Source organism: Pinus tabuliformis, chromosome 4_1 (genome assembly GCF_031772625.1).
Source record: "Pinus tabuliformis cultivar Carrire ecotype Pingquan chromosome 4_1, CPIR1, whole genome shotgun sequence".
NCBI classification, from domain to species: domain Eukaryota; kingdom Viridiplantae; phylum Streptophyta; class Pinopsida; order Pinales; family Pinaceae; genus Pinus; species Pinus tabuliformis.
The window spans coordinates 571,578,404-571,593,216 of NC_142303.1; the positions used below are offsets into that span (position 1 = coordinate 571,578,404).

The 14,813-nt window shown below is 34.2% G+C and overlaps 1 protein-coding gene across 1 annotated transcript; it reads right to left on the bottom strand.

Annotated features, from left to right (window-relative positions):
* Nucleotides 1-13,388: 13,388 nt before the first annotated feature.
* LOC149177194 (heavy metal-associated isoprenylated plant protein 39-like) lies at nucleotides 13,389-14,114 on the bottom strand. Its single transcript, XM_089423334.1, has 3 exons — nucleotides 13,981-14,114; nucleotides 13,805-13,880; nucleotides 13,389-13,699 (listed from the first exon to the last, which is right to left on the bottom strand). The coding sequence occupies exons 1-3, from the start codon at nucleotides 13,984-13,986 to the stop codon at nucleotides 13,539-13,541; spliced, it is 243 nt and encodes an 80-aa protein (XP_089279460.1). The 5' UTR covers nucleotides 13,987-14,114; the 3' UTR covers nucleotides 13,389-13,538.
* Nucleotides 14,115-14,813: the final 699 nt, after the last annotated feature.

Here is a 14,813-nt window from a genome sequence, read left to right on the forward strand (position 1 = left end):
TTTTAATTTGGAGGACCAATGTATGAAACAGAAGTAACACCATAATGCCTAACCTTTTGAATAATATTAATATCAAAGCAGAGGGCTGCTATAAAATTCTACACAGTGATATAGCTTGTATGGTGGTGAGCAGAAGCAAACAAATAATATGATTTTCACAGTTTTTAAATTGAAAATTAAATAATCATAATTATGAAAACCTTTAAACTACGTTAAGAAGGTTTAAGAGAATATGCTTAAGCTTACAAAAGATGCTGATGATTTATCGATTCAGAGGGAATTAATTAAACAGGAAGTCCATTAATTCATTTTCTTTATAGATTATCACTACAGAAGCTTATAGGAATAGATTGAAACCCAATTATTCCTACCTAGTTATCTCTATAAGACATAAGAATGTGAAGAAAAACATAATGAGTAATACTGGAAAAACTTACAGGAAACACAAACTGTGTAAAACAAAATTCAGAATCCTTTGCTTTGTATTAAAGATCCAGAAAATTCAAGTACATCAAATGTTTTCAAATGCTTCATCAAGGGTGCAACCCTTAATAACTCATGTAGAGAGTTATTCATACAACAGTATAACTAAGAAAATATCCTAAACTGTTTTTACAAAAATAAATTATTATAAAATCAAAATAAAGACTGCTAGTTGATCTGGCACTATTTGGATGCTGTGTTGTTGGTGACTATCACTAAAAAAACTGAAAATTATTGAAGTTGGCTAACTGTTCCTCCAAAATTTGAATCCTATTTGATTTTCACGTTGGATGTCATATTTACTTATGGCCTTTCATTTGATACACTTTGACCTTGCGGATGTGTCAATATCCTTTACTGTGCATTTTAATTTTACTATACATTTCAAATTTTTACTGTGTATTTCAATAGTAAATCATTTAGTTTTTCCCATGTATTAGCTTCTGATAGTTGGATATTGATCATCTTTCTATATATTTCATCTGTTTGTCTTTTAACTGTATTTCTTTATCTGCCTCCTTTGTTATAACATTTACTGTGTAAATTGTTTCCTTCTATGTAAATGACTTCTTTCTGCTCTGTCTCTGGTTTAAATAGTTGATTTTTTGTTTGTACAAAAAACTTCTGCTAAATGAAGCCTTCGAATAGATTTCCTGAGAATCTTGGAGTAAACAGGTTTTGTGACCAGTATCAAAATTGTTTATCCAGTCTCCTGGTCTTCTAATCACCTGCACAATTAAAACAATTTAGTAATAAAAACACAGGTTGGCAGGGAGATGATAATGGTTTCAAGGAAGATGAAAGTTTGTGGACAGAGTTTAGAGCGTGTTCAGGAGGAAATCGGAGGTCAAGTTGGGTTGTAGAGGCTCAAGGTGGCACGGGAAGGGTTAGGCAGCGTTTAGTGAAAAAACAAGCAAAAAGAGTGAAAACGAGGGTCTTCGGCGTTTTAACGGGTAACATTTAAAATTTGGCACAGAAATCGATAAATGAATAGTGGATGGTTTCAGCTTAAGCGGGGAGGCAGTATTAAGGTTCATTGCACCGCTTTTGGCTGTCGGGTGGTTTTTTCATGAGAGCACGCGAGTTCACCCGGTACTTCCACGTAGCCAAAAGGGGCTCGAGCAAAACCATGAATCTCGCGTGCTCTCAGGCTTTTAATTGTCGGACATTGGGAGCGCGTGATATGGATGTGGGTCATTGGATCTAGGGGTGCAAGATCTAATGGCTATCGCGCGGCAGAGTTGCACAGAGGGAAATTAGGCGAAGATTAGCGGGGCCCGAGGAATAATTACAAATGATTTGTAATTTTTAATGATATAAAGCGGGGTTTTAAATATAATGAACGGGTTTAATACCGTGGGATCGGGGTTAAAATATAATGGGGGAAACAAAACTTAGGCTAAAGGGGCTTTATGGGTTTTTTAGGCGTTTTGTTAGGAAAAACATGAATGACAAAGTTTAATTAAATAAAGCGGAGGGGGGAATAAAATTTAGGATAAGGGGTATTTATGGGTTTTTAGGGAAATTACAAGGGGAAAGTGATTTTTTCAATGGGGAAAGGGTTTCACATTAGTGAAAAGGGGTTTTGGGTAGGGAAATGAACTTAGAGGGTAATTTGCTAGGAAAATGTGTGAAACCAAAGGGCAAGGGTGAAAATGAAGGGAAAAGGGGAAATTAGTAAGTATGTAGTGGGGGATGAAATGAAATGAGGGGAAGTTAATCAAATCAGCTAGTGAACATCTTTTCACTTTCATAACTGATCCTGCACATTGAAACATTGGATCAAGCATGATGAATGTGCTTATGCTTCACCAACCTTGTACTTCTACAACCTTTCTCTTACCTACCCTTTACTTACCCTAACATTTTTTCTTCACTTAGTTTTCAGAGTGCATTTAAGCTAGCAGCCCACCATTAATTTTCAAGAATAATCTACTTCTATACCTTATTCTCTCCATTGGCTCAGATTAAGCTGTTGAGCCAATTTTATTTTCTACTTATGACAATCAATTTAAAACAAATCCAATTATGATTAAACTGCATAATTGGATTAAATAAACTAGTGTGGCATCTAAACAAATTGTACACAACTATTATTTTCAAAAGTGAATTAGAGTAAAAGTAGTGGAATTTAAACTTGCAACACTTTCAGAGTTTATTGCTTTTTTCTTTTCTTTCTAACTTAGCATTTTATTTTTTGCCCACGAAGCTTTGGATTGACGGTGAATGGGTGCGCTGTTAAGGCACTCCTTGCGATAGGTCACTGGTTCAATTCCCCGTGGGTACTTAGTTTAGTCTTAACCTAGAAAAAAAAAAAAAAAAACTTAACATTTTATTTTTGCCTTCATTTTTTAGGGCATCTATTCTAACATTTTCTTTGATATGGACATATTTATCAAAATATTTCCTAACATTTCTATTGAGTGTTCTTTTTGTCCATATCCTAGCTTAACATTTTTTGAAAAATATTTTCATTTTTTGGACTAATTTATTTTAACTTACCAAAACCAAAAAATGCTACAACACATATAAGGTTCCTATGACATGGATAGTTGGTGAAGCTTTTATTTTCCTCACAGGATTTTTCACACATAGTTCTTTAATTGTTTTAGCATAAATAGGAATATCTTGGATGACCTGGAGGAGAGCAATTTTAATCCATAGATTTTTAGTTTCCCCTAAGATATCAAAATCTGGATAAAAAATTGGTTTAGGTATTTTTAATCTTTTAGGGAATGAGGGAGAAGTAATTATGAGTTCTGTTCGACTGTGTCTTCTCCCTGTTTATTTCTGTGTCAGTCACAGTCGAAGGTCTAGTTATAGGTGATGTTTCTAACTCATTTGGTGGGTGGTCTTTGTCTTCCTCATGAGTGATAATTTTTCTTGATTTGAACCTAAGTTCACTACATTCTTTTTGTTCGGTCTCAAGGTCTAAGTTTTCAACAATTTGTATCAGCTGAACCGGTCTGTTATTGGGGTTTGGATTTGGTTGAGCTGGTAGTTAGGGACATAGAAGGGGCTGAGGATTTTGATGTAATGGATATGGGGCTGATAATGTGGGCTGAGGTTGAGGACCTATCCCCATAGGTGAATTGGTTATCCTTAGAGGTCGCTAACAATTCAGAGACCAATTCAAATTTCGTGAAGTAGAGGCAGGCCACTGGGATGGGTATGGATTATTTTTCCAAAAAGGAGTAGAAAAGGGAGAATTCGGCCAACCATTACCTAGAAAGGATTGAGTTGGCCAAGGTGACATAGAAAACATTTGGGACTTCCAAGTCGATAAAGGTGATTGACCTGGCCATGTTGTTTTGAAATTCTGCTGTTGATTAAATGACGAAGAAGGAAAGAATTGAGATGGGTCTTGTGGCATACCTATGGGTCAGCCTTGCCACTGTTGGCACTTGTTCATTAAGTAGAAAGGTTCTATCTCTTCTTCTACTTCTTTAAAAACTTCTTTTAGCCCTGGAAGTGATGGACACTGCTTGGTGGCATGGTCCTTGGTGTAGATAGTGCATGTCTAGACCGTGTTCAATGGACACTCCCGTTGACTGTGCTTCTGCCGGCAGTGTGGGCAAAAAAGGGCCAAATTTTGTTCTGCTAAGGCTTGTTTCTATTTGGCCTGCAGGACATCTAATGATGTAGTCACCGTGCCTAAGATGTTTGTCCTGAAGTCCTCCAGGAGGTTACTGATTTCCATTCTTGTCACGCCTCCACTGGGCAGTTTTCTTCCTCTAGTTATAGAATCTCAGCTTCCTAACTTGGTGCGTGTGCTACCTCACGAACACTTGATACATAATCGAATAATTGCATCATAATCTTCTTGAGAAATGTCTCCCTTCCCCATAATATTTCAATTTTCTATCCATTCTTCTTTCATTCCTTTTGTTAAGATGGCTTTCAAAACTACTTTTGGTAATGTGGAGTCAGGGGATCTTTGCAAATTGTGCTAAAACCGTTTGACATATTCCTCTATAATTTCATTATCCTTCGCAGACATTTTAAAGATTTTGTCTTTTAGTTCCATAGTACTACAGTAGTCCTAATATTTCATGAGAAAAGAATTTTTCATGTTATCCCAAGAGTTAATAGTGCATTTTCCAAAACCCATAAACCATCGCAAAGCTACTCCTTTAAGGGTAGAAGGGAACAACTTCAATTTTTCAGGATCGGTGGTGTAATCGTATCCTCTGCAAAGGATGTCAAAGTCGAGGTCTAACCTTAGGGTGGCTAATTCGCCATTGGTCGAAAATGTGCCAATACCCTTAAGTGACTTCAAGGGATGCTATATGAGTAAGTGGAGTATTTTCAATCCGAGGTGGTTTTATGAAACTGCTCAGATCTAGGATCACTAGAGATCCTAGTTCAGACAACTGTGGCTCTGCTTCAGCAGCTCCACTCATTTCTCCCTCTCCTTCTCTTAAATTGCATCATTTTCCCTCTTGTGAAGGATCATAATGTAAATTTTTGGTAACTTGAAAGCTTCGTTAAGATCCTCTAATTTGGTTATGAATCTCAGTGTAGGTTGCAGATGGTGAGCTTGCTTCCTGAGGGATTACGGTAGGGATTTTTCCAGATATAGTTCGATGTCCTACTGATGCCTGAGATTCTACTTTTCTTGTGATTTCGTCTATAAAATTTGATCTTCCAAGGTTAATCGATCCCTTGGGTTTTGTGGATTTGGGTGGGGGATTCTGATCTTTTTCTACCTTTTTGTTCTTAGTCATTCATAAAAACCCTACTCCTATTTAACCTCTATGCATTTTCTGAAAACCAGGTTGTTGAGAAAGCACTTTACTTGCTAGTTATGGAGGTTGTTACCTCCCCTTTTTAATACCCAATTCTTTTACAGCAAGAAAAATAAAAAGAAATCACTTTGAAACACTCTCCCTCCCATCGACACCAAAATGTTGGTGCACTAAGATGACTATTAAAAGAAACCTTAATACCTACATTAATTATCAAACTAGGGTAAGTCTGTTTATTTCAAGAGTGTTCAATATTGCCTATGCAAGTGAATTCAGAGGATAATTCAAATCGTTGCAATAATTAATATCTAATTCTCAAAGTTGAATCCAAAACAAATATGAAGGAAAACCTTAAAATATTTTCAAATCTATTTTAATCTATTGTACAAAGAGCTAAATCTGAATGCAAGTACGCTAAACGAATCACTCTTAGTAGATTTAGTAACTAGTATTAACAATAATTCATTTAGTAAGAAGGAAAGCTACAACAAATAAACAACAAACAACTATTCAATATTTTAACTAAAAGCAATCAATTGTGAACTCAAGATATCTGAGAACACTAATTCAGAAGGAACAACAATCAAATACTTAAACTTAATCTGATAAGCTCACCGAAGATTAACACACAGATGTAAACATAGCAAGATCTAGAATGTACTTTGAACGATAACGGTAAATCATAACGATCAATACTCATAGCAATCAAAATAATTCTAGCTTCATGAAATGATAGGAATAAACAATTGCAAGAGTAAAAAGAAATAAGTTTGGCACAAACAAAGCAGTAAATCTCCTATCGACTGGGCCTAGAGTCTCCAAAAGTCATTGCTGAAAGACACTCAAAATGCAATTACAAGTAAAACACGGTCTTTCTCATTAAATTCAATAATAAATATACAAAGTTGCAATCTCCTAATTCCTAGCTAGCCTATTCTATTTCGCCTGTCAGCTTTATATAACCTATGAGAGATAAACGGATAGGAGTGAATCCTCAGGATTAGGAGATCCTGAGGATTTTTCAACCGACAATCAAATTTTATTACAAAATAAACTCGATTCCCCCGATCGTTTGCTAGCCTTCATGAGTGAAACAATGTCCTTTCTATTTCCTTGGTTGCTATTGTTCCATCGTTTGAACAACAATCGTTCAATTCATATTCCTGCACATAAAATTAGCGAAAGTTAGTTTTCATGCCCAAATTTACACAATTCGTTAATGATTGCTTTTCTTCAGCTTCTACACTCATTTCTTCTAAATTATTTTCTAAAATGAAGAGAAACAAAGAAAGATGAATGATTAATTAAGCTAATATGAGGATAAAACATACCCTTTCCATGGCCCAACAAAAGGTCACATGTTGCATGTGAGGAGGAAAATGAAGAAAATAGAGGCTTCATTCAAAAAAAGGGTTATGAGGATCAATGGGTAAGCTTATGCCAGTTCAGTTTTGGAGCCCTCTATTCTCTCTCTCTCATCCTCTTGGACACTTATAGTTTCCTTGGAACACTCTTGGAGGGTGTGGCATCAAGCTTGAGTAAACATCAACTCAAAGTTGTTAGTTGAGAAAGATTTGACTAACAAAGCTTCTAGACTTTAATTTTATTTTTTTACTTACATTGAGTAATGTGCGCAGGCCATAGTGTAAGACAAAGCACACTTTTCCACTGACTTTAATGATAAAGTTTGTGTATGTGCAAAATATGGCTAGGGAATTGCATAGGGAATAAAATATAGGTTTTTGGCCTTTTAATCCAGAAAGTTCATTCTCTTTGGGATTGTTTAGGCTCTAGCCTTGCGAGGGAATGATTTGGAACACTTTGACGGATAGCGAAAGATCCAGACTGGTGGTCATTCGCCTAATGTGAGAAAATGACATGCCATTACCACCTTCTATTGCTTCCATACAAGGTGTCTTCATAGGGAGATGTTCAATGACTTTTCTTCAACCCAACTTTGATACCATGTTAATTTTTCTTAGGGCTATATTGTTCTTTGCTTTGATAAATGCATTTCAACATTTGCATGTTAAATTCACCCCATAAGATCATGTCATTATTCATATTTATAACATTATTCAACAACATATGCAATTATATAGAAAGACTGTCATCATCATCAATGCAGCAGAACATAAAGGAACAATAGAAGAAAAACATTCACACATAGAGACACTATGATTGATCGAAGACCAGGGAAAAACCCACTATGGGGAGAGTACAATGCTTCATATCTTTCATCATAAACCTATACAACAAAATCAACTAGAAAATATCTATGAGATGAATCCAACAATGCTAGTAATCCAAAAACCTATTTCAAGAAACTATAATCAATTGTCATTGTCCATAGTCAACTGTCGAACTCTGCAGTCAACGAGCGAAAACTTTGGTCAGCTGAAAATTCAACCTTTAGGTCCCAGTCATAGGGAAGATGTGTCGTGCATGCAACCAAAAGGCTTCAGTCAAAATTTCTCCATGACATGCCTGCGATTGCAGTCGAAATTTTTCCATGACATGCCTACGGCTAAGACCCAAAACCCTAAAAACATAGATGTGAGCTTAACATCTTGCAATTTCGGATCTGTGCCAACCAATCTTCGTAAACTTTCCTCAGACCGGTGCGAGATAAACTAAAGAAGAGAATAGAAGAATACTGCACGATCATGTCCAAATTAGGTTGAGGTCACTTGTATTTATATCCTTCTAAAGCTGTCTAATTTACTTTAGCCCCGACCTGATCAAATATGCACATGTGGGCATTAATTAAAAAATACACTTTCCCTTGTCAAAATTAAGCGCTTCAATAATCAAAATTAGTCCTCTCAGAAAGAGGAATCTCATCACATGGTTATAATTTATCACTAAGTTTTCAATTTAACACTATTGAGTTTTTTTTTTTTTCTAACCTATGCTAAATCCTTGGAGTGAAGTGGGATTGCTTGAGGGATCACATTGTAAAGAATGAGATCCCATTCCTTGGGTTGTGCCAGTTGATGGGGAAATGAGTTGGTATATTGGAATTGTTATAGGAATAAGAAATCTAGGTATTGTAATATTGAGTGGACAATGGAGAATCATGGGAACTAGAGTAATACACCCCAATTATTAAAACTCAAAATTTATCAACATAACCAAATTTAAGAAAAATAATGAAAATATATAGAACTTGATACATATTTTTTTTTCTATTGTGCCATTGTTCTATTTAATTCATAATCCTTTAATATATCCTAAGGAGATGGGGTTATTAAAATTCCTCTTCTTTTTATCAACTTGAAGTTCTTTTCTAATATCAAAATTTACTCATCGAGAGCTTTCTAATGATATAAATCCCTTCCAAATCTGAGCTTTGTACACAAATTTATGACTCTAAGAAGTTTCATTATCTTATGCCATGTTACCAACCATAACACTAACATGTGGATGACACATGACATCCCTATTCCCACATGTCACCATCGTATTACATCATGTCATTTGATATGTGGCCAACACATGGTAGTCCTATGCTCACATGTTGCCACTGCATTGTGCCACCTTTGCAAGCAAGGCACATTGGTGGCAGTTTCAAATATGGATCTCATTTTTTATTATTATCCATTTCTATTTCTCCCAAATTCTAAAATCATCAATTTTTTTGGATTGATATAGATCTATTAAAATATGCTTAGTCAATCCAATCAAAATTTTTGATATCCATATCTAGAAATTTCCAAAAGTTCTCATTAATGAAATTTGACTTTTTTGGATTTTTCGATCTTGAAAAGTCACTAATCCATGCCACCTCTATGGTGACTACCACCTGGAGATCCCCCTAAGCACCATTTTTCTTCCTCTTCACGTTAGAACCATGCTACTTTAGCATAAGAAAACCTCTAATCACCCTTAATTGCTCACTTGACGGATTCTAGTATCCAAATTTTGGCAGTTGATAGATCCCAGGTGTTAGGATTTTACATTTGATAGTGTTTGGATCATCCAAACTTTTTGAGTCTCCACCCCGTTTACCCCTTCCAAGTAGGCCCATGGTCACAATCCCCACTTGTCCATATGACTAGGCGTTAAGGACAAAACTTTCAATCGCCAACTTTCGAAAATAAAATAAAAAATCGCTAAACATTAAATCGTATTTCAAAGGACTTACATTAATTCCAGCAAGGCAAAGACTTGCCTAGAAGACTCCAAAAGGTTCATAAATTTACAATAGCCTCTAAAGGCATCCAAAACACCATCGAAAATCAAACTATTTCTCAAATAATATTTATCAAATTGTAGGGAAAGAAGACATAAATTGTTGGAAACTACCAAGAATGAAAAGGCTTAGTTCATATGTGAATCATCTTACCAAAAAGAGAAGAAAACTATAAGATTATACTAATATATTGATTCTTATTTCTTCAATTTTATATAGAATACAAAGAAAAAAATATAGAGTTATACAACAAGCATTCCTTCTCTCAACATATAACAAAATTTAGGAGTTAAATAATTCAAATTATCACCCAACAATTTCCTATTTATTTACCTATAGCATACATAAAGTTTATAACAATAGTATTATATCAAATTAGTATTGGTAGAAATACAAAGTTATCTGAATATGAGGAGAAAATTACGTAAAACCAATAGAATGTACAATTTCCACCCAATTGTAGGTAGTTTTACCATAGAACTCTACCCTCTCACCAAGCTATAATAACATTAGGATGAATGATGCAGGAGCATCTACCCCTAGTCAACAATTTGAATTCGACCCAAGGAGGGTGATGTAATTTTCGAAAGGGGAAAAAATTCTCTTTGTAATTTGTATAAAATAAGGATTTTAATATAAATACAAGTGTCGTGTTTCTAAGGAGAATATGGGTTGTTAGTTTGTTAGGTGAGTTAGTGTTTTGGCGAATGTGCCTTTGTAAAAATAACAAGGGTTAAGATGATGTGTTCGAAAGTTTTAGAAGTTGAGACAATTTGAGGAGGAGCATGAGAGCCTTGGACAATAAAGACTTGAATATTATTATGTAAATATATCTTAAGAAATATAAAAACACATGAGTTTGTTTAGTCATCCACTATGTTCAATTTTGCTTCTAAGTATGGATGATGCACCATGTAAAGTGGGTAGGTGTCTTTGTCTATTTGGTCTAATCCATGTTTTTGATTTCACGTATGACCCGTTAGTTTACTCAGCGTCATAGTTACCAAACTGCGCGAAAAAAGTAGAAGATTCAGGTATTCGATTCGATACTGGTTAATACGAGAGTTCGAAATTCCGTGTGGATTAATCCAAAGATTCACGATAAATTATTAATTCTTCATGGCCTGCGTTTTCGAATAGGATTAAATAACGTATCTTATTATTAGATAGCATAATGATGATGGTATTTTAATTTTCATATAATGAATTTTATAAAAGTAATTTTTTTAACAAGAGTGTTAATTAATTCCGTTAGAGTTTATGGGTTATAATATTGTGGATTTTTTAATTAGAAATTTAAATGAGTATTAAATTATAATTGAGTCCAGAAATTTATTTTATAGTCCACTGTGATGTGTAACTCAATCAGTCTATTATCAAAACTGAATTGAAATTTTTCTATCTTCTTCAAAATAAAAATTATGAAAAATCTAAAAATAAAAATAAAAAAAATAACTATACAAAACCTTTAAATAATGTCTTCTCATAAAAAAATTACACTTTAAATAGTTAAATCCCTCTCTCATGTTAGATCTGTATTTAAGATGGATCTACGTTGATGTAATATATTTTGTATTGTAAATAAAAAGTAGTTCGATCATATTAACAAATAATAGATGTTATTGTTAAATTTACAAAATAATTTGATAAATAAATAATAACTATTAAACATATAAAACTATATTTTAAGAAAATATTCATATATTTAATATATGACTATATTCTAAACATAAATATGGTACATAAATATGGTTAGTAATCTAGAATCTATATTATTTACTATAACGTGAAATTTATAAAAAAATCAGTTTATATTAAATTTCATATAATTTATGGTATAATTAGATACAATATGATTTTATTTACAACATATATCATTGACGATAATTTTTCAGAAGTTTTTGAGATTTTCAAACTTATAAAATTCTATTTTAATTTTAGAAAAATATACCTCACTGATAAAAAAAATCTATATATTAAATGGAATTCAAATTGAGTAACTATGCTTTCTCAAAGTAAAAGACTCAAATCTAGAATCTGGCATAGCGAGCCCAACATGGAGGAATTTGGGTGTGGTAAAACTGTTGTTACATATAATTAAATGCGTAGATTCACATCATGCATATGAGTGCGAGTTCTTGTGCTACTATTTGAAGGTCTCGAGTCTCGACAATGGAGTTAAAATGTTCTGTCCGAATAGAAACGAAGCCACTGCAATCATAGTGGAAACATTTGTATCCAGGGGTTACTCATCGAAATGAGGTAGATTGAACTATTAGTTAATTATGATATAATTAATGTTAGAGTCACGATTACCATTACACCAAAATTAGTAGGTGTTAGTAAACATACACATTGTTAGATTTAACCACATGTCACGAAACACACGGGGAGCGTTTGATTATCTTTCTACACCACCATTAACAGGGAGCCAACAATCTCCTCTCTCTAATACCACTTGTTGGAGTCACGATTGCCTTACACCAAAAGCTACAGGACACATCGCTAAATTTAACCACATGCCACGAAACACAAAAGAAGTGCCGCATTATCCTTCTCCACAACCATTAACAACCATTAACAAGGAGCCAACAATTAAATGTATGAGAAATAATTGTTTTAATAATATTATATATATGTTAAATCTCCTAACCGAATGAATGGTTGAAGTACTACCTTATCAGAAGCTAATAATGGGTCCCTGACCCTCCACGCATTCATGAGGCATCTTTATTTTTGAGATTTGATGGGTGTGTCGTACGAGGAACGGATCTCTGTTTTTAGATTTGACGCGTCTCGTACCATGATTACAAGAAAGGTTGATTTGTAGATGTGTTTTCTGAAATGTCGCACTTAACGACTGCCATATTTTAAAAATGTTGAATCGTTTTCAACTTTTACAGTTTTAAATCAAAGTTGATTTGATTACGAAAACTTAATATGGATGTGATGTGCAAACTTTTCTCAACCCAACAAGTATTATATGAATTTGATGCACGGTATTTGCTCAGCACCTTTTTTTTCCATACCAAAAAAACCAGCAGGGATTTATATTAAGAAAATATAAAGATAGCAAATTTTTAAGGGCAAAAGAGATGCCCAGAAACAGATACTATATATAAGGACAGATTTTTCCAGTTCATCAAAATCTAAAACAGAAACATAACCATATCTACATATCCTATTTGATACAAAAACATTTTGCCCCAGAAGAACCAAAAAACAAACTAAGGATTACATGATAATACACATTCATATAGAGACAGAAGCTCAGTGAGCTCGCAGCCTTGCCGTGGATGAGAGTCACATTCCATTGATACTGAAATCCTGAATGAGGAAAGAGATACCATCATGCATGACTGTTAATGAGCACAGACCTGGCGGCATGCGAAGACCATCCTTTGAGAGGATATCAACCTAGGCGTTCCTGGAACGGGGAATATGCTGGAACGAAATCTAGTTAATTGAGTTCCAAAAGAATCAAAATTTCCAATTCTATGTTTTCTTACAATATCCCACAAAATCCAAATAATAGCATTATGGGAAGCTATCACATTTCTCAATATTTATATGAGAACAGACCGTTAAAAACTATATGCTATTCATTCATGCCCATTATAACGAAACACGAATATACCTAATCTTCGATATATTTATCTTTACAAAGTAACATACTGAAACATCAATGAATTTTAACTTTTAAAAAGCTACGCTTCACTGCAAGCCATACAATATGATGTTATTTGGTGGGTCCTTTTGACGGCCCGTTGCCTGATTTCAACTGTATCATACACCCGGGAAGCTGTACAATGCAAATTTGATTCGATATTAATATGTCAGGAATTAGTCTAAGAAATTTGAAAGGACCAATCTCAGAGGAGAGATCACTGAAATGCCAAATTCCGTTTTTTTTCACAAAATGGAAATATATGTATACACCTTTTGAGCGCAAGTCCCTGTGGTGGTGAGAAATATATAAAACTTAACCAATAAAATATCCTACATACACCTTTAAAACCCAACTCTCACCATAAAATGAGAGGTGCCTACCAGACTCTGGCTATGAGAATTATATAAAACATAGGATTGGGCTTGAAGCTGTTAACAAATTATCAGCTCTTTTTGTCTTCCTTCTTTTCTTCTTTGGCAGGACCCACGCTTACTAACTCTGCCCTGAACCCTATTTTCCTCAGCTTTGTTGCGAGCCACACAGGATCTGCTTCTCCAACCACAGTTATCTTTCCCTCTTTCATGTCCACAGAAATGGAGACCACTGAAACAGAACATGGGCAACATTAGTAAGCGTAAATCATATACCTAAATATATTGTAAATGGTAATAAAATATTGTGGCGGAAGCAGGCAATGCAGATTCGTGCCTCCGGTTTCTGCAACGGCCTTCATGGCTCTTCTCTTGCTTCTCTCGTCTTCCATAGTCGATTTCAACACTATTTTCTGCAAATCCAAATTATGGTTAACCATGAATTTGATATAAAATATTTCAAATCAGTAACCCTAACACGAATCTGCAAAAGATTAATTGATATAAATATACCTTCATTTCGATAGCCGATTGGAGAATACCGACCTGCCTGTAGTATAATCCTACCAGATAAAATTAAACTATCGGACCTTCAGTGATCTTTTTCTGCGTTCCAAAAGTCTTTGGATGAGGACAAAGTGGCTTCAATGAGCGAAATAAATAAGCTCAACATTAGTGGCGGTGCAAGTCCCCGGAAATTGTAGTGCAAGTTCGAAGTCAGTGGTTCCAGAAGGATCCGGGAAGCAACTACAGCGTTTAAGTCGTCGATTGTACTGGGCATCAAGGACACAGCTGTGTGAGTCTCACTTTAAAGATATTTTAGCGAATTGAGTCGAGTGTAGTGAGAGCACAATAAAGGATCGAGTATAGATTGTTGTTTGTCTTTAGCGTTTCAGAAACGTATGGGAATGGACATTCTAATCTTTTGAGAGTGGGATGCAAAATTATTTTGGATCATGACGTTACTCCGCAATCATTATGGTGAACTAGAGTGGTATTTATATTTTTAATTAAATCAAATTATTTTAATAAAGGTAGAATGAAAAGTATTTGAGGCAGAATGAAAAGTATTTGTATCTTGAGTATTTGAAATATTTTTCAAAGAAATTATATGAAAAAAATTTGGTGGACTTATTTAGAATCAACTAGGGTGGTTCATCATCTTGTATTTATGATGAACTACACTTGTTGGTTCGAAATGTGTCCATTAAATTTTTTTATGTAATTTTTTCTGAAAATACTTCTATTAATCAAAATATAGATCACAAAAACTTAAATTTAATATTTATATCCTACCAACATAAATATTAAATAATATACATCTTAATATATATATATATAATCAT

What these genes read in the sequence shown, in the direction of transcription:
- LOC149177194 (XM_089423334.1), bottom strand. An exon ending in GGCCGTTGCAGAAACCGGAG is followed by an intron (nt 13,700 to 13,804) that starts GCACGAATCTGC and finishes GTTCTGTTTCAG; the next exon opens with TGGTCTCCATTTCTGTGGAC.